The sequence below is a fragment of the Larimichthys crocea genome, chromosome XII (assembly GCF_000972845.2).
Source record: "Larimichthys crocea isolate SSNF chromosome XII, L_crocea_2.0, whole genome shotgun sequence".
NCBI classification, from domain to species: domain Eukaryota; kingdom Metazoa; phylum Chordata; class Actinopteri; family Sciaenidae; genus Larimichthys; species Larimichthys crocea.
This window is the reverse complement of record NC_040022.1, coordinates 6485884-6505745: the sequence shown is the minus strand read 5'-3', so window position 1 is coordinate 6505745 and position 19862 is coordinate 6485884. Positions and strand designations below refer to the sequence as shown.

Genomic DNA, 19862 nt, shown 5'->3' with positions numbered 1-19862 from the left:
ACCTTTGCCTCTTACCTCTGTTCAGCTCCAGAAAGGCCCAGTACAGCTTCCTGCCTTCTCTTTGTCCGCTCATCTGTCCGACAGACAGCAGGCCTCGTCTGTCAACCTAAAACCCAGTGAGGTACGTCTTTCCCAGCCAAGACCTGATGTCGGTCCCTTGCCAGGGGAGCCTAGCGTCCCTACCGAGCAGGGCCTGCGGCGCCACGACTCTGAGCCCGGCTTGAGAGGAATCCTGAAGAAGAGCAGCACTGTGAGCTCAGAGTGGACCAGGACGGAGAGCGGTCAGACGGATGCACCGTCCAGCCATGAACAGAATGGCAGGGGTTGTGAAGAAGCAGAGACACAAGGGAGGATTGAGAGAACAGAGCGGCCGAATATTCCTGTACCACCACCGCGGAGAGAGAGGCGTCAGGCCGCAGGCGGGGAGGGAGGCTCGCTGCCTGCCGCTCCCTGGAGGCAGAGGGCTCGAAACAGGAGGGAAACCATTGCCTGTATGCCAGTAAGAGCCATGTCAGAGCAGGAGACTCCTCTGGAGGAGACCAGACCACAGGAAGAGCTGGTTTCCACTGTGGAGCACAGCTCAGATACTGTTGGGAGAGTTCAGTAAGTATTTTTAAGACTGAATATATCAAAATAGAAAATTTAAAAAGGGTTTTCTCTGATCCTGGTTTATATTCTATGTGATCTGTCCGAAAGGCAACAGACCGAGGCAGAGAGTGTGAGGAAGATGAATGAAGACACCACAGTCAGGGGACACGTTCAGGTCACACTGGTAGATGACACCGTTAAACTGCAGGCGGCGAACAACACCAGCAGAAGTCAGGTAAGATGTGTCTCTAATCCTTTGAGAGTCCACAGTGGGTTTCAGACTGTCAGCGGAGAGGGATAAATTGAGTCGAGCTGTAGAGTCAACAGGTTTCCATTGGTGGTTTTTATCTAACACAGACTAAACCCTGACCACCACAGGCCACCACACACATCGCTGCCTTTCAGGTCACTCTTGTTTATTTCTGTAGCTCTCCAACATTTTTTGAAAGGGTGTAATTCTCTTTTCAAAATCCTTCATTTGCCCCCATCACTTTTAAAGTTTCTGTTTGATTTACTCACTAAATTCTCTCAGATCATTCAGACAGTCAGGCTGCCAAAATGTTGTTATTCTTTTCAAGTATTATCTGAGTGATGTGCTGACTGTTTTTGCCTATAAAACCACATAAAGGCTGCTGCTTTTGCTGAGCTCCTAAACTATTGTTTACAGTTAATGATCTCCTAAAAAACAGATATTCAACATTAATCATGTTTTAAAGAAGCAAATACATCATAAGTAAAACCTTTAAAATGACACACAACTTTGATTTGATGTGTTCTGAAGAAATGACAACAACAAGGTTTTTGCATGTGCACAACCAAATGAGGTTTTTGTATTTGCATTTGTATTTGAACTGTATTTTGGTGCATAACAGTCACAGAACATGAATATATAATAGAAAAAAATATGCCAAATACTGTATATGTGTGTTTTGTTTTTTAGGAATGAGCTCTAAAGTGTTTGAAACAAAGAAGATGGAATGTGCAAACTTTGTGCAAAGTATAAAGAAAATGTCCAATATACAGAGATTATTACAAAAAATGTGTCTTGATATGTTGATGAGGCCAGCAGCATCAGTATAATGTATTTTTATGTGGTCTGAAATTCCCAGTTGTTTTTACTTTCCGCAGTTTCTTTCAAATACAGAAATTTGTCACGATTATATAAAACACAGGCTGCTTTCATGTCATATCATGAAAACCTGTTGAGTCAGTGACCTGAAACAGCGACTATTTGGCCTACATCATAGCACCCAGAAGTAATGCCATGATTTCTGTTTTGTAAAGCAAAATAAAATTCTGCTATACTATAAATCATTTCTTCTGCTGCACAGACCTAATCTCCTCCTGTGCATCAGTAACATTTAGTCTTCAGGAGAGCACGAGGTTCCACTGGCATCAACAAAAACTGCACTTTGCTGTCCATAAAGCAGCTTGAATCATATTTACAAATTAATAAAATGTCACAGTGTGGAGAAACTTGCACGTTGGGTTCACTCTTCCTGCAAGTGGGCGACGGTTAGATCGGTGTATTTGTCATTCCAATGAAACCAGATACAGCATCTCTTAGCAACAGCACTCTGGATTTGGTAGGTGCAAATGTCTTGAGATCAGACTCAAGTTACTGGGGAATATATGCAGACCAGTTAGTGTTTATGCACTGTGATGGGTTTGACTGTCTCTGAACAGGATGAGGAATGTAAACAGACTTATTAATCTGGTGGTTTGATGTCAACCCTTTTAGGACCTCATGATATCAGCTGCACCACTGTGATGCGTGCATGTATATGTGTGTATTCATTTTAATCATCTTTTCCTGCTCTATTAATATCTGCTTTATTTTTTACTTTCAGCATTGTTTTAATGTAATCCCTGTCATTTGTTTTATTATCTACCCCGTCTGTTTCCCTGCATACTGCCCCCTGTAGGAAGAGACAGATAATGTGGAGCGTGTCAGCCCTCAGTGCTGGGTAAGTGTTCAACACAGATCCTTTTAAAGCTCAATTATAATCTCTATCTCTAATTTTACAACAACTTTAGCTTTCCTCTCTTTTTTAATTCCTTCTCTCTCCCAGGAACCCGTTTTTGCCTCTGTCTTTTCTAGCAGCACGCCCCAATATATCATGTGTTTCAATCAGGTAATTGTTTGCTGCATGGCGGACGAATCACTGCTTCTTTTTTGGGGTTTGCAGTGCTCTTGTATGCAGTGAAAAGTTTTATCAGGTGGTTTTGACTTTTACAGATGACGTATGGAGTTTCAGTCACGCTAACGAGACAACTCTGTCACCCGCCGAGTGTGTTTGTGTGAAAATGATTCTTTTCCTGAAGTGAGACATCGCAGCTCCCTCTTCTCACTCTCTGTGTTGTCTCTCATAGTTCTCGTACACTTGAGGGTATCTAAAAAAAAAACAAAACATGTCATTAGGACACACCTAACCTTACCTGCTTTGTTTTTGTAACAACCTGCAACACTATTGAAGAAACTAGTTACAAAAAAGCTTTGCATGGTGCTCAAATAATAAATTGAATTATAATTTCAGACACAGTGAGTGTCTCCTGCTGTCATATTTTGGATTTGACTGATGTATTTCTGGTTGAGCATGACATGTGCTCGCTGCAAGTTAAGCAGTCTTCCTGTAAATGTGCTAATATATCTTTCAAATTGCTTTTACTTGCTTTACTTTAGCCACATAAACACACAAAAAAATATTAAAATTCATACAAATAAGTTGTACTTATAGACTGTATAAAACATGGATGGTGTGTCTGTAACATCGCCCACAGGCTTCTGAAGACCCATTGTAAAGCTCAGAGGTGGTGTGGTGGCTCTGGCTGCTGCCATCTTTGCAGTACTTGTCAGCCTCATCTAAAAATAGGTGAAGATTTGGGGTGGTGGAGCTGAGGAGGGCCTGAACGAAGCCTGGCTGTTTAAATAAGCCGCCTGTGTTGGCACACACCTGTCAATCAAAGCAACTACGCTCTAAATGATGCATAACCTTAAGACTGTATATGTTATAGAATTTGAACGGGCGAGTTATATAAAAAAAAAAACCTCAGTACAGTTGTCATGAACGGGAAATTGACTTCTTCTCTTCTATTTCTGCTGTGAAGTTGGGCTTTTTAACATGAAGTTCACTCTCTTACACTAAAGAACTCAACTGTTACCTCATAATCCATGTTATTCTCTTTTCACTCTCAGACGAGTCTGTCCTTTGAGGCACAAGAAGTCTCCTCTCCTACCAAGACTCAGCCTCAGTGGAGACAGAAGGTGACATCATTTCTTTAGATATTTAAATATGTTTGATCTTTAAATCTCACATTAACACATCCGTTTTCTGGCGATGTCAGACGGGAATTGAGGATGAACTTCAGACAGACAATGCTGAAGAAATGAACTCACAGCAGGAGAGAAACGAGCAAGAGACCGGACGAATGGCCAAGAGAGGTGAGTTTACTTGATCTCTTTACTCACCCTCTTTACTCTTAAAATCTCTGACTTGTGCCTGCTGTGTTTCTACCTTGTTAGGTCTTGGATCTCCAGAATCAGACAGAAATGATGCCTCACACAACAAGAGACAGTCCACTGAAGCTGCAACATGTGAAGGTGTTTGCTCAACAGAATTCTCTGTTCGGTCTGTGATGGTGTTTGAAGGTAAGATCATGCTGACGTAAGTTGTTAAAGTCTGAAGTATTTAAAGTTAAGACTTCCTGTCCCGTCCCCCTGCCCTGCAGCTTCACAGAGCTCTACGCTCTCAGCGGCTTCATGTGAGGTGAAGGAGGCGACGACTGTGGTTGAATCAAACACGTTTGATGGAGGTTTCTACAGAGATCAGTCACACCCGTCCGCCTGCGCACCCCCACCCTGTGGAGGGGTTGCTGCCACAGAGAGCGAGCAGGACCTGGGCATCATCTGCCAGACCAACACACCCATGTGAGTTTGGTTTTTACCACAGATTATTGGCATATACAGTATACACATTGCGAATATTCAGCAGTGGTGGAGGAACCATCTGTTTATAAATGTTTTCTGTTGAGATAAATTAATAGTTCACAAATTGTCTATAGTCTGTTATTGGCTCCAAAAAATGAAAATGAATTTATGAGGATAAATTGCACCACATCCCTAATATCACAGAGATATTGACAATATTTTCATATTCATATTTGTATCATATCATATTTTACATCAAACTTCTAAGAAACACTTGTCCTAAAATATGACTCATGGAAAAATGAAACTAGTGTACCCCTCCCTCACTCGCTGAATTAGCCAACAGCAGTTCACCACTGATGGTGACAATATTATGCTATTTGAGATATTATTCATTGATATACATGAATTAAAGAGGGATAGATATTTATATGTCAGTCAAACAGATAATTCATTGTTTTGGAAAAGGATCGCTGGGTCAACCTAAATGTTTTATCCTGGCAGCTGTTTTACAGTGAGTCATGTCTTTACTCTCAAAAATCACTTGGTCCATAACGTACCACCCGTCTTGCCCAGTGGCAGTCCCCCGCAGCCCTGATAAGAATAAGCGATTATGGAAAATGAATGGACCATTAGCTGTCAAATATTGTAGCAGCGTCAGGAAAACAAACAAAGAGCCTGGTCTTTGTGACGCACTGACAAAAGAATGCATTTAATAACATTTATTAATGGAAAAACTCAATTTATCATAAGTGAGGTAATCACAGTGATCAAACAGAAAGTTACGGTCAACAAAAGAGACTCACACATTTCACACACAGGTAAATAGGTGCTTCAGTCAGCTTAGTGTCATTTCCATGTGACCCAATTTTGATAATCACTCAAATCAATAACATCAATAATCAAAACATTGACAATATCAGTAAACAAATTTTAAAAAACATCAGAAACCTGATTCATGTCTCAAAATTAAATCCTTTCTGTGTGTGTGTGTGTGTGTGTGTGTGTGTGTGTGTGTGTGTGCATCTGGTGCAGACTGACCTCAGCAGTAGCACAGCACAGGCGCTCGGTGCGTCCGTCCCGTCGGACTCAGGGCTCCAGAAACCCTCTGAGGGCTCTGGCTGCCAGAGATGACATCAGGCAGGACTACATGGGAGAGAGAGTGAACACATCTTCTGAGGAGGCAAACCAAGCAGAGAAGAGTGAGAGGGGATATTTTTTTTTAAATTTCATTCATTTCATTTTATTTTGTCTTTATTAATTAACTTCCGTCTTGTTTGTTTTTCCCAGAGTGCAAGAACTCCTCTGAGTCACATCACACCAGATCAGAAGACGTCATCTCTTCCTCAGATAGTGCAAAGTCTTATCCTCCATTCAGCAACCTGATGCTCATTCACATCAAAGGTCAGAAAAGATTTAGTTTGTGTGTGTTTGTGTCAATATGATGATGTGTTTGTGTTGAGGATTTTTATATTAACTCGTGCCTATGGTGACAGGTAGGCGGCATATCCAGGTCCGCCTGGCGGAGCCGTCAGTGCGGTCGCTGAACAGCGGAGACTGCTTCCTGCTGGTCACTCCGGAACACTGCATCCTGTGGAACGGGGAGTTTGCCAATGAACAAGAGAAAGCCAAGGTACTATCCTTTTTTTCATTCGTTATCAGACTAAGACATTTTGTTCATTATCATATGCTTAGATGACATGAAAACTACCTAATTAACATTCAGAAAATGGCATATAAAGTTGGCACTTGATGCCCTAAAAGGCGTTTAGAGCATAAAATGCATTCAGAGCAGCAGTAAAACACATTAACACTGTTTCTGGAGGTGATACTGTTGCTTTGTGATGCTTTCTGCTCCCAGGTTACATTTATGTTCTCCTTTATGAAGCATTAAACATGCAGAATTTGTAGGTTTACAAAGTTTATTTTCCAGAATGTTTCACTAAACACTGCAAATGTCTGCATACAACATGTTTCCCCCTTGTTTTGTCACCCTATTTAAATAATCATATCATCATATCATATGTATGAATCATACGTTTTTCTGGTATGAGCCTATTCTGTGATAGAAATTGCTAATTTTGTTTTTCAGGCCTCTGAGCTGGCATCATCCATCCAGAGTCAGAGGGATCTCGGCTGTCATGCCTCCCAGGTCGTCCAGCTGGAGGAGGGGCTGAACTGTGACAGCAGCCTGGCTGCAGACTTCTGGAGCCGTCTAGGAGGAAGGGCGCAATACAGAGGTTAGAGGTCCATTTCTCCAGGAGTAAATTGTTTTCAGGCTACTGTGTTTATTATTTTCAAGGTCCTGACTCAGTAAAGATGGCACTTATCGCAGAGAGCAGGGGTGTTCCCCGGTGTCCTGGCAAAATTCCCAACCTGCTTCTCTCCATCTGGCCACCTAATCATTCGCTGAATGTAATTGGCCTTGAGTTTCCGTCCCTCTCCACCTCACGCTGAACAAGCCAAATTCACAATTCATCTGATGTGGCTCACAGGGGGTGTAATCACATCACAACTAAATGTCAACAAAAGCGACAACTGGAAAAATAAGATTAAATGATCTGCTGGATCTGTGTTGGACTGCACAGCATGGCTTTCTGTTTGCTTTTCTGTGCAGGAGCAAGTGCAGAAGAGGAGGATGAGCTCTTTGAGCGGGGGGTGGTGGAGTCCAACTGTGTGTACAGGCTGGTGGATAACAGACTGGTGCCCCTTGAACAGGCCTGGGCCTCCATCCCTAGTATCTCCCTGCTGGGCTCCTCTGAGGTCTGAGGTCCCTTCTAGATTCTCTTGTTTCTTGTTTTTGATTATGTGCTCTCTATAATTTGTTTTGTGTCTTTCCAAGTCTCTTTGAATAGCTGATGATGATATGTGTGTGTGTGTGTGTGTGTATGTCCAGGCCCTTGTGTTTGATTTCGGCAGTGAGGTGTACTTGTGGCATGGACAGGATGTTTCCCTCAGCAGGAGGACTGTTGCTCTCCAGCTGACTCACCAAGTGTGGGCTGGAGCTTATGACTACAGCAACTGTCGAGTCAATCCACTGGATCCCACACAGTGTAACCCCAGCATGCCGCGGTGAGTTTACACTGCAGGCAGTGAGGCTTTCAGTCCAATCAATAATACACACACATTACAGAAACAGTGAAGTACAGCTGTAAATATTTTCTACACGTATTAAGCATTGGAGTTGACACAATAAAGGCGTTGGATGTAATTCAACACTACATGCGGCATTAAGTTTACCGTGCGTGAAGCAACACCCTCAGATGTCTGCAGCAGGTCTTCAGTAAGTGCTGTAAAACCAAAGCAAATGGCTTATAATTCGATACAGCACATGGAGAAACCCCAGAATACAAGCAACGTGTCCACATGGCATCCTGTAAAATCTCAGCGTATCCACATTAGACACAGACATGCTGCAGCTGGCAAAAGACAGTTGTTTGGAAATTCAAACAAGTGGACAGAAGCTGCAGCACACTGTGCAAAAGTAAGTGGACGCCTGAACGTTACACCATCTGTGATTGTTGAACATCTTATAGCAAAACAGAGGGTGTTAATCTGCTGCTATAACAGCCTCCATTCTTCTGTGAAGGCTCTCCGCTGCAGGGATTTGCTCCCATTCAGCCTCAAGAGCATTAGTGCGATAAGGTCTGGCTCACAGTCAGTGTTCCAGTTCATCCCAAACAGTGTTGTACGGGGATCAGGTCCGGACTCTGTGCAAGAAACAGTTCTCCAAACTGCTGCTATAAAGTTTGAGGCAGATTTTTATAAAATATTTGTTTTGCTGCATTAAAGCAACATTGTGTAGAATTTGGTATTTTAGTGTTTTAGTTATACCACAGTGGTAAATATGGACTGTACACATGCATTTGATATGATTACATGAGAGTTGATCCGTTTGCTATTATATTATATTCATATTATATTCAATTTCTACCATATTCTGTAAATGGAGCCCCCTAAATCTTACGCACTGGACCTTTAAGGACATTAAAACAGTTAATAGTGACTTCTTCTATTTGTTCTTGATGCCATACTGAAAATGTGTTCTCTGTAAAGCTAAAACTAGACTTAATCTCTAATAATATGAAATAAAATGTATCCTCAGGACTGGTGAGGGGCGTCCCAGCTGGGCGTTGTTTGGTTGTGTCTCCGAGCAAAATGAGACAGCTCTGTTCAGAGAGAAGTTCCTGGACTGGACGGGGAAGACTGGAGACAAGGAGGACGTTGCTCCAGTGAACAACGAGACACAGGTTCATCTCACAGTTTAACCTTTCAACAAAATTCAGAAACAATTCTTGAGCTCTTTTAACTTCTTCCTACCTTCGTGTGTTGTCACAGCCCATCCCAGTTCAGTCTCCTCAGCCCATGTCCCCATCATCAGATCCCCTGAGTGCTTGTGACGCCAAAGCTCTGGTGTCAGGTCAGTCAGTGGAAGGAGACGGCTTGGTCCACAATGTGTTGGCTGGGGTTGATGTCCAGAGGGGGCATGGAGTCATCACGTTGGAAGAAGGAGGTCAGATGGAGCTGAAAACAGTCGCTGTGGACACCTGGCACGTCCAGGAGTTTGACGACAGTGAAATTCCCGTTGAGAGCACCGGACAGCTTCACGAAGGAGACTCCTACGTCATCCGCTGGACATACAGCATCAACACTGTTGGTCAGTAACATTCATGATATAATACGTGAACTCTTTAGAGCCATTTGAGCAAGAGCAAAATCATTTTTTCACCATTCAGTTCAATGATAATCTGTTTTTCCTCTGCTGTAGATGCCATAAACTGTCCTGATGAGAGTAGCAGAGTTCCCGCACAGAAAGAAAACACTGCCTTGTTCCTGTGGAGAGGACGTCACTCCTGTGTCAGCGGGCGGGACACTGCTGCTTTCCTGTCCATTGGGATGAACAACCACGAAGAGTCACAGGTAAGGTCTACAGAATAAATGATCTACTTCAACCTAAAGTAAAAACACTGCAAGAACACTTCCAATAGTGGCATATAAACTTCTTATTTCACCACAGTTTTGATGGAAAAAAACATGATTTTACTCATTTACTTCATGACTTTAGTTAAAGTGCAGTACAAGAGGCTATGTGAAAAATACACACAGTGTAAACCAACAGCAGTAATAAGTTAATAATATGCAGAGGAGTGTTTCTTTTTAATATTAAACATTATAAAAATGTTCCATTTGGCTTCTTCTTTCTGTATATTATGGGTGACACTTTCATGCATCCTTTCACATTATGCAATAATAATAAAACACTGAAAGAAACCATTCTTTACTATAGCTGTGTTCACTTTATTTTATCTTATTGCAAATATATATATACACCTGTGAAAAGTTAAACACAGAGCCTTTATTTATACCGTTACTATAATAAATTGAATACAGCATTACTCTTTAAGTATTGAATTGAAGAACTCAGAACTATATGCTGACATGTTCCGTTCCCCTGCAGCAGGACTGTTGTTGTTTACAGCCTTTGTGTTTGTTTCTGAAGGTGGTGGTACCTCAGGGGAAGGAACCCCCCTGTTTCCTGCAGCTTTTCCAGGGAGGTCTGGTCATTCACAAGGGCAAGCGAGAGGAGGCCTCTAATGCAGGTGCAGTAAGGACATATCTGTGTCTTCCTGTATTTATTTTGTTTTTGTCATGTGACTTATGAGAATTATTCTTGTCCCTCTGTTTCAGCAGAGTGGCGTTTGTTCTGTGTGCGAGGAGAGCTACCAGAGGAGGGCTCTCTGTTAGAGGTGGATTGCGGTTGTGCTGGTCTCAGGTCCAGGGGCTCTGTTGTTCTTCTTAACAGCCAGCAGGGGGTGCTGTATCTCTGGACTGGCTGTAAGGCTCATACCAGCTCCAGGGAGGTCAGCAAGAGGGCAGTGGAGCGTCTCACTCAAATGTAAGTCGCTCACACTGGTCAGGCTTTGAAAAAAACTATAGGAAGCAGTAATGCTTTTAATGCTGAAGGTTTATGTGTCTATCAGGTGTCCACCAGAGTTGGGTCTCAGTCAAAGCAGACCTGTGAAGGTGCAAGTAGTGGATGAAGGTTCAGAACCTGCAGACTTCTGGACAGCACTGGGACAGATGGACAGGAAGGCCTACGACTGCATGCTGCAAGGTAGAAAACAACACTTACTTTTGTTTCTCACAGCCCTGCAAGCTTTAAAATCATAGTGGAAAACCGTGCATGTCGGTCGTCTGTCAGATCCAGGAAAGTATAACTTCACACCTCGCCTCTTCCACCTGAGCGCCGCCTCTGGGAGTTTCCGGGCCGAAGAGCTGCAAAGTCCAACGAGGCTGCCAGGACTTGTGATGGCAATGCCCTTTGTCCAGGAGAGTCTGTACTCTGTACCACAGCCTGGTGAGAGCACACTCAACTTCATTGTTTTATTTGTCATATACGTCTTTTCAAAACAAAATTCACTACTGTATCCTTTAGTTCTTGCTGCGAAAACCAAAACATCCCACAGGAACATCAAAGTTGAACTTTATTTAATATTAATCTAATCGAATTCCACTTGCTTGTCGAATAAATCTGCTATCTTTCTTGTCTGTCCTCCAGCCCTGTTCCTGCTCGACAACCGTCTAGAGGTCTACCTGTGGCAGAGGGGTCAGCCCGAACAGACCGAGAGCGCGGCTTCAGCTTGGAGCTGCTGGCATAACGAGAGGAGGTGTGCCATGCAGACGGCGCTGCAGTACTGCAAAGGTAGGAGGAAGATGATCGACAGAAACAGCTCAGAAATGAGGTACTCTGGTTGTTTTGTTCAAAACTGTGATGATTTTTCTCTGTATTCTAGAGATGAACCCAAGACGCCCACCACAGGCCTACCTCATCTTTGAGGGGTCAGAACCTCTCACCTTCACTAATGTGTTCCCCCGCTGGGAGAAGAGCCTGGGACCCCACACACAGGTACAAGCACCATGCAGTTATATGATCATGTAGAAACAAGACCAGATGTTTGATGCATAGTTCAGTAACTTTATTTTTATTGACATTTTTAGGCAAAAGATAGAGGCTGACATTATAGTCGTAGTGACATACTGTCAATTTTTTCCCAGTATTCCACGCATTGATCATATTGTAGTCTTAAGTAAAGGTCAGTATTTACATACAGTTTATTTTATTGACAGTTGCTGTCTAGTCACCCTTTGTTCGAGGCTGGTGGAGTTTTAAAGATGCATTCATCCTGAGCTACAAGTTTGTCAAGCTCTGTTGAAAAGAAATCATTATTTCTTTGAAATGTGAAAAAAATTAAAGGCAAGAAAAGGGCCCAAAAAAATTGAAAGCGAGTGAGTCACTGTCTCTAACGTTCATCCTGTCCCTGAAAACTTGTTTGAATACATTTAAGTTTCAGTCACAAAATATGGTATTAAGTTCTTCTGAAAGAGCCTCTTTGAGTTGATATACCAAATATCACCTTCAGATCCCCAGACCAGAATCTGCCCCCCAGTTATTTAGACTGTTGTATATTTGATGTTTGTTAAATGAATGAATGGATGAATCTATTGAAAAGTTTCTACCGTCTACCTTCTGTTTCTTTAATTTCTTTATTAAAGTAGTCTCTGATCTGCGGATATCTAAAGAAGAAAAGACTGTGTGCCATCATCTGTAATGAAACATATTCTTCTACCAGTATTTTCAGGTTCTTCATTGGCTGCAGTGACATAAATACAGTCTATAAAACCTGCAATGATTTTTCTTCCTTTGACTCTGATTTTCTGCTTCATCAATTTATTTTTTTCTATGAAGTATTTCTTCATCTGAGTGCAGGAATCTATCGCCCACATCATTGAATAAGAACATGAAAGGGGGTCACTGTGCTTTAAAGGGCACAGACACCTGAAAGAATTTAATTAGATGGATGATGCCACATTAATGATTCAGCTTTTCTGTCAGATAGAATTGTCAGTCCCTGAACAGAGCATTTTGGATTTTAAGACACAGACAAGGACAAAGTTCTGGTTGGAATAATTGAAAACGTATTCTTGGAGTTATCTCTGTGAAATGTTTATTGTAATATCAATTCATTTGGGTCTTTGGAGGCTCTTTGGAGGTATTAGGGTAAAGTATTTTACTGAAGTTACCTCCTCAAGTAAATCTACAACATAACATAATCACAATAGCCACTTCTCTGTCTCTTTCCCTGGTTGTTTTTGATGTGTGTCAGGGCAATGCGGGGCGGATGAAGCTGACCTTGGTGCAGGACGCCCTGGCCCAGCTCATGAAGACCCAATACCCTCTGGAAGACCTGCTGCGGAGCCCCTTACCTGAAGGGGTGAACCCCCAGCACCTGGAGGTCTACCTGTCCGATCAAGACTTCCAGGTAACCTGACAGAGCAGCATGCAGTCACATCTTAACAGACGCCCACGTTTATAATCTGATGATAAATCCTGAGAGGAAGTTTAGTTTAAACTTTAACATTTATATTTTATTACGTGAATTGATTTTTACATCGTCCATCCTCCATAAATAAATCAGTACAATTATGTTTCAGACCATTTTGGAAATGAAGAGAGATGAATACGCCTCTCTCCCAAGCTGGAAGCAAATTGATCTGAAGAAAAGCAAAGGGCTGCTTAACTAGACAGCAAAAACTGGAGGACGCTCCTGCGGCAGGGACTTCCTCCTCCACCGAGAAGGGATGATGGCAGGGGGATATTTGCATCATGTTGCTGCACAAAGGACTGCTCACAACGTCATAAAAATAGGAAAGAAATTCACTTTTATTTATGTCAAATTAGTACGAGTGTGTGGACTTTTTATCAGACATGGATTTCTCCGTAGCTATTGTTCAGAGCAAAAACACATTTTCCTATGAAACTTCATTTTATCTGTACAAATAAAGAAAGATAAACAAAAAAAAAGAAAAAAGAAAAGGTGTGTGGGAGTGAGGGAAGGACATCAGTAACAAGCTGTGGGATATGGATGAGAAAACAAAGGAGTGCTTACAAAATAATTCAATGCTAATAAAAATGTAAACAAGAAAAAAATAAAAATAAAAGGCTGTCCACTTTCTAAATGCTTCCTCCTCGATTGATCCATCAAAACATCTCTGTGCACTCAGAGCTGCGGTGTGATTTCAGATTTCAAAGTAAAAGCTGCTTTTGTTCCTGATTGTCACTGAAATTTTAACAATAAGCATGTTTGACTCCATCATCTATTTTACAGTCACGTGTCATACAATGTGCTAATGTGTTGATTTATCTGCCAGCATCGTGTGTACAAAGGTTTGTGCCATGTGTATTGAAGCCCATGTGTTATTTGTGGCTGTGGGTAATGCCTTATTATTCACTATTAACTATGCCTGGAGGAGCAGGTGCTCCGATATCATCCCTCTGTCCCAAAGCAACACACTAACTCTGCTTCAACTCAATCAACAAATACATTCTCACAACATGGCTTAACAGATAATGGTGCTTTGTTTAAAATGTCTTTGTGATATCATTCTTCTTGGCCACATGCAGATGGAAAACAGCTCTTACAGGTGAACTTGATAATTCATTTGAGGTTTTTTTTTAAAAAACAGTTTGTTGCCAGTGAAAAGTGTTTCATGACTCACTGTGTAGCACTGACTTCGTACAGCCAGCTAGGTGCTCTGGGTACTCTGTACTTAAAAATAACAATGCTAACGTGCTCATATTCAGCAGGGATAATGTTTGCACTATTGTTTCGAGTCTTAGCATGCTAACAAAATTCAGGCTGATGGAAATGTCATTAAATTAGTGTACTGGACAAATTTAACTTGAACCTGCTGGTGGCGTTAGAGTAAAGTTAAGGGGATCATTAAAGTCTTTAGGGTTCATCCTCTGGGAACCAGGAATGTTTAAAGATTTGTGGCAACCCATCCAGTAGATGTTGAGATATTTCAGTGTGCGCTAAAGTGATTTACCGACAGAGAAACATGCTGCTAGCCTGGATAAAATGAAGAAGGGATACCAGCTTTTCCACTCGACTGGAAAAAACTTTGACCGTGCTGCTGAAACTGCAGCTGCTGGTCTCTTACAGATCGGTGATTTTGACAGTGTAAGAGCATCTGAGGGATGTTCCACAAGTCATGCTGACCCCACAAATTGTAAATAAGCCAGTCTGGTCTTCCATTGGTCCACTGAGTTGGAGCCCCTTTGGGTTCACTGGCTAACTGGGTGTTATTTTCCTCAAAATGGATTAGTTGACTAAGCCTCCATGTGACTGTGCAGTGCAGGCGAGATTGGATTTAGGCCTACCGCTGGGTTGATGGTGCACTCGGGAAGAAATTTCCAATGGCCTTTTCACTTGCAGGCAGCTTACCTCTTAAATAGACTAACTCTGAAAAGACCTGCTGCAGGATGACATATAGAAAAACCTACCTGTATCTGAATATGTGACATCTACTTTAGAGGTATTACGATGTGGCTGTGGCACTTTTTGGTGCAAATATGCTAAAGAAAAAAATTCTAGGGACAGAATGAAGTCCCTGCATCGCCTCTTTACTGCTCAGACGTATTTGGGTAATGAGTTTGGGTGCCTTTCCAATACCGTCTGGCAGAATATGTGCCTTAAGTGTCAACTGTGTGCCGAATTTTTAAAAAAGGCACCTCAAGGAAAAAATTGACTTATTTTCACACCCTCTTGTTTGTGTTTTATAATCTGCATTTGCTCTAGATGGCGTGTTCTCTCTGTGCGTCAGCTCCAGGTATGCTTCGTTCCGGTTCAGAGGCCAGGGCTGCCTCACGCAAAACCACCATGTGATCCTCGGCTGCATGAAGCGACTGGTCGATCCAGTCCATACTGCCGGACATGTGACAGGCATTGCGAGTAACCAGTACCAAGTGGCTGACTGAAAGCAGGAGAGCTGTGGCCCTGAGGAGGAAGAAAGGGACAAATAGATTTTTTAAACTGGCTCTTTAGGCTGAAAAACACTTATTTCTTAAAAAGACAGCTTCTTAAAAGTAAAGGAAAAAAAAGTTTTCCTGGTAGCATCAATTTGCTGTGACACTTGAGCATTTGTATTACTGTCTCTATCTCTATATATATCAAAAGTTATTACATTATGGATAAATCAAGTCTAGTGCTCACTCCTCTTCGGCTCTTACAGATCCCTAATCAATCACATTAATAGATCTTTGCATGAAGCTATCACAAAACAAGAAATGTGATTACCTTGCGTCCAGGAGGATTGGATCCAGAGGAGGGTACATGGATCTGACCACATCGTCCACCCTGCGAGATGGGACAGTGATGATGTGGGGAAGCTGGTCAGTCTGAGTCTGTAATGTGTTCATTTTGAGTTGTGGTGAATCGAGTTGTGGTGCGCGTTACCTCGGGCTGATCCGTTTGGCCACAGTGATGATGTCACTCAGGCTGGCCGGTGCTTTGACCTTTGCCCCTGAACCCATTGTCATGGCAACTAGCTTTTCAGTCAAAGTGTGGCAGATCTGTGGTGGAGGTGTTATGTCTCAGTGAATAAAAAGAGACTAAAAATGGACTGAAGGAAGCAAGGAAGAAAATCAGTTACCTTTAGGATGGAGATGCAGTGAGAGACCAATCCACTGTTGGAGAGAAATTCACAGAATTAGCTGCAGTCTATGACACTACGTTTACGTAAACACTCATTTTCCACTATTATTCTGAGTGCAGGTCATGTACACAACATATTCCTAATTAGGACTCAAGACACAAGATGTGGAATGTACCGATATAACTGAGTGAATTTCTAATATGCTTCTCAAATCAAATGTGTTTTTTTTACTGCAGTCAGCACTCTGTGCTCTGCAAACAAACCAACTCGCCAACCGTCAACATAATCACTGACAAAGTACAGTAGTAGCAGTGAGAGAAAACTCTTCTGTCATGTCATAATGCCACCAATAACACTTACGAGGCGTCCTCTATCCAGTCCTCATTCTCCAAGATGGCCTCGATGTGAGGGTTGGTGATGACCACGTCGTCCAGCTCCAGTTCTGATGGCTCACTCTGGGTCTCCATGGCTCCGATCAGATCCACTGTGGGCCTGTAAAACAGAACAGGCAAAGTAGAGGAAGCAAGGCTGGATTGCCAATCAGACCCCCAGGGGCCCCTAAAAGTCACAGTTTCATTACATTTAAATGGACACAGGTGGTGATGGCTTGATTTGTTACCCACAACCCACACAGCGCATTGGATGGGAGGTGGTGGCATCAATTGGGGTCTAATAGCAAACATTTGTCCTGGGTCCCCCTATATAGTTAATCCAGCCATGAGAAGACTGGAGGCAAAATTAAAGAAAATTGATGTCTGCTTCAAGGGAATAACTTATACTAGATGTCTGCAGGTTGTAGAGAATGAAATCCATATTTAAGATGATTTGCAACTTCTATTTTGCTTCCTGGAATTGATTGAACATACGGTGACTGATCAAGGTCTAAAGATGATCAATAGGATGAAAAGGCGGTGGAAAAACAGCAAACAGATAAGTCAGTGTAAAGAAAGTTCTGAGATTTCTTTCAAAACATATTAAATATGTTGGGAAACAGTTGCTGGAAACATGTGAAAAGACTTTGAACGATATATTACTGAAATGTGGAGTTAGAGGTTAAAACAGTTTTTCACCAGTTTTCAGTCCAGGGTTTTTGGGCGGTCCTAAAGGGTGGCTCGATGACACACTGAGGCCACCCTGAGCATACCCCTGCACCCCTAGCAGAGATAGAGATTAATTTATCTTGCTCAGAGTGTTTCAAAGTTAGTCATGTCATTTTCTGAACTCATCTGCTTCAAAATGACACAAACTCGGAACACATATCTATTCTTACTCTACACAGAAGTACACAAATGGAGTGACCATGTGGCTTAGGGGTTAAGATGCCATCCATGAAGCTACTGGGACCTTTGTTGTATGCCTGTTTGATTTATTAATGAATAAAGTGAATAAATAGGTGGAATATTTTAACGGCCGAACCTTTGCGCAGAGCACATAGAGACCAAGAAACGAACATATTAGAGATTACAATACATTTGAACTGATACAGATTTAGATTCTTTGTTTTGATTCACTGACTTGGAGTCAAAGTGGTGCAGCAGGTCATGAGGGTGACAGTAGCGGTGTCTGCACACCATCACCAGGGCAATAAAGGAGGCCAGGAAAATGGTGGCCAACACCCCAATGGCCACTATCACCACTGTCTCCATGGCGACTCCGGCTCCCACGATGACTCGTATTTTGAGAGGAAAAGACTCCAATCAGGGTCGGCTGATTGTCCGAGCTCGATTATGGATGGGCGCTCATCTGTGGAGAGGAGAATAAGTGGTAGTTTCAGTCGGATTGGGGTGACAGCAACTCGGAGAAAAGAACATTATCGCCACACTTGAGAATATTTCTGAGATCTCGCCCTGATTTCCATTTTTGTTGAAACACAAAGCACCTCTGAGGCAACAGAATGGAGAACACAATCAGCAGTGTTTTGTCCGTTTCCAAATGTGGCACACCTACAACGCACACATAAAGCTGATCTTTATCTGGGTACATACAGAGCTGAAGTGCACTTGCCCTTTGTTTGTGCTACGGCATAATGAGAACACAGTGTTTGCTATACAGAGGTTTTCCCTTAAACTGGAGCGACAACAACCAACAAAAACATTATATTAACTCTAACAAAACTCCCAAGAACTTTGACGTCTTACCTTCTGATGTTTACAGTAAAGTATTTTTGGATTATCTTCTATTTAATTCAGGTGACGCGTTTCCACGTTTAGCCTCTATGTGAACATGTAAAGAGTACCTGCCCTTCTGCCCAGCCTAGTCACTCATTAACCCGCCCTGCCTCATTTGATGACTTGTGCTTATGTGTGCCAACTCTCTGGAGGAAAGCTACCCAGACAGCTCTCTAGATGCAGTATAATTGATTTGTAATGAGGCTTGACATTTATAAAACGGAGACACAGTTTTGTATGCTGTTAACAAGCACAAACGACCACAGGGCAGCTGAACTTCCAACGTTACAACACTGTAAACCTGAATTTTTTGCCTGGATGATTATGTGAGTTTCTGCAGTGGAATGCTGTAATTCTTTAATCAGATTAATTTGTGTTACACTCGCCGTATCACACAGAGCTTTCTCCTGTCTCTCTCTTGCCCCAAAGCTTTTCTGACGCCTTTTCTTTTCACAGGCCTGTATAACTGCAGACATATATACAAAAGAGTGACCAGAGCTTTTTGAAAAAAAACTCTTTATCACTCAGGCTGTTTCTCCCACATTCCTCTGTGTCGTCTGTGATGATTAAGAGCAACAACACAGCAATCTTAAAAGTTATTTCTTTCAGTCTTTTTTGTCCTTAAACCCAATTTTAAAGAAATCCTGGGCCGATTGCCTTTAAGGAGGACCTTGCCAAATTGGTTTTACTGAAAATTGAGAACAAAATGGTAGTTTTTGTTGTGGAGTAACTCAGTGGATTTACTCATGTACAACTTTGAGATACTTCTACTTGAGTATGTCAACTTTGTGCTACTTTATACTACATTTCAGAGGGAAGTCTTGTACTTTTGGTACATTTATTTGACGGCTTTAGTCAGACCGAGATTCTAGTAACAGTATAAAAAGGTTTTGAAGTAAATTTAGCTGATTATATTCCTGTACTTTTACACATGTATATACAGTACATGAGTGGAGGACCTGTAACAGAGTATTTGTAGGCTAGTATACTACCCTGGTGTGTATGCATACTGATAATAACAAAGGGTACACAAGAATTTCTGAAATAAAAACCAAAACAAAAAACAGAAAAAAACTAAAAAGCTGTAATGGTGTGTACTTTTCATTTATAGTACACCTGTATAATTGTGTGTGGTCTCCAAAAGGCTCGTTAAAAATAAAAAATGGAGTCTCACTTTGAGGACCACAGAAAACATTAGTAAGTCCCATTTCAGCCTCAATTACTGTATTAAAACAGACAATTATTATGTTTTCCTGTTTCACCGTGTGTATTATTTCCTGTCACTTAAACAATAGAAACACACAGCAGACCACAGTAACGCACACAGTGCGTAAAGTTTCCATTTCTGACACTTTTACAGCTCAATCATGACAGATATAAATCATACTAAAGTCTGATGAACGTTTGAAAGTTACTTTTCAGCGCGCAGCACTTTGAATGAAGCAAACAAACATTTAGTCTCCACAGACTTACCTCAACATTTTGTCCTTTTAGTTGAATTCCTTTAGGGAGACACAAACACACTTTTTTCTCACCGCCACCGGGCGCGCGGAGACGGCACCAACATCTCCAAATCTGGCGGCGTGTACGCGCACGAAAGCAGCCCACGAGCCCGGTGAGCGCGCTGAGTGATTGATGATCAGACTTCACCTCAGAGCGCGCGACCTACAGCAGCCTTATCT

At 42.1% G+C, this 19862-nt stretch overlaps 2 protein-coding genes across 8 annotated transcripts in view; one reads left to right on the top strand and one right to left on the bottom strand.

The window, feature by feature from the left end:
• svilc (supervillin c) overlaps nt 1-14160 on the top strand; it is a 25285-nt gene extending 11125 nt beyond the window's left edge. For 3 of the 5 annotated variants that reach the window (XM_019258733.2, XM_019258732.2, XM_019258730.2), the window contains 25 exons: nt 26-603; nt 697-823; nt 2514-2555; nt 2661-2723; nt 3785-3853; nt 3934-4030; nt 4112-4237; nt 4318-4516; nt 5552-5718; nt 5807-5920; nt 6013-6149; nt 6609-6756; nt 7134-7279; nt 7413-7588; nt 8622-8766; nt 8855-9173; nt 9285-9436; nt 10017-10116; nt 10205-10412; nt 10498-10631; nt 10719-10874; nt 11076-11219; nt 11311-11423; nt 12682-12837; nt 13010-14160. In XM_019258733.2, coding sequence (XP_019114278.2) covers nt 26-603; nt 697-823; nt 2514-2555; nt 2661-2723; nt 3785-3853; nt 3934-4030; nt 4112-4237; nt 4318-4516; nt 5552-5718; nt 5807-5920; nt 6013-6149; nt 6609-6756; nt 7134-7279; nt 7413-7588; nt 8622-8766; nt 8855-9173; nt 9285-9436; nt 10017-10116; nt 10205-10412; nt 10498-10631; nt 10719-10874; nt 11076-11219; nt 11311-11423; nt 12682-12837; nt 13010-13099 — 3906 coding nt within the window. In that variant the 3' untranslated portion in view covers nt 13100-14160. The remainder of the gene's footprint in view (nt 1-25; nt 604-696; nt 824-2513; nt 2556-2660; nt 2724-3784; nt 3854-3933; nt 4031-4111; nt 4238-4317; nt 4517-5551; nt 5719-5806; nt 5921-6012; nt 6150-6608; nt 6757-7133; nt 7280-7412; nt 7589-8621; nt 8767-8854; nt 9174-9284; nt 9437-10016; nt 10117-10204; nt 10413-10497; nt 10632-10718; nt 10875-11075; nt 11220-11310; nt 11424-12681; nt 12838-13009) is intronic. The other 2 variants (XM_019258731.2, XM_027285549.1) reach the window with 2 other exon arrangements.
• Nucleotides 14036-19862, bottom strand: tmem98 (transmembrane protein 98). 3 transcript variants are annotated; one of them, XM_010751244.3, is made up of 7 exons: nt 19654-19862; nt 17528-17755; nt 16373-16504; nt 16010-16043; nt 15814-15929; nt 15655-15714; nt 14036-15354 (listed from the first exon to the last, which is right to left on the bottom strand). In XM_010751244.3, exons 2-7 carry the CDS (start codon nt 17656-17658, stop codon nt 15153-15155), a joined length of 675 nt encoding a protein of 224 aa, XP_010749546.1. In that variant the 5' UTR covers nt 17659-17755; nt 19654-19862; the 3' UTR covers nt 14036-15152. The 3 variants fall into 3 exon arrangements, with proteins under 3 accessions (XP_010749546.1, XP_010749545.1, XP_019114279.1); XM_010751243.3 differs by lacking the exon at nt 19654-19862 and adding an exon at nt 18151-19011; XM_019258734.2 differs by lacking the exons at nt 17528-17755; nt 19654-19862 and having other exon boundaries at nt 16373-17019.

Coding starts and splice junctions, on each gene's coding strand:
- tmem98 (XM_019258734.2), bottom strand. CDS start 16,695: ATGTTTGCTATTAGACCCCAATTGATGCCACCACCTCCCATCCAATGC. Junction 16,044..16,372: donor GACTGGATAGAGGACGCCTC/GTAAGTGTTATT, acceptor TCTCTCCAACAG/TGGATTGGTCTCTCACTGCA. Junction 15,930..16,009: donor ACTGCATCTCCATCCTAAAG/GTAACTGATTTT, acceptor CCTCCACCACAG/ATCTGCCACACTTTGACTGA.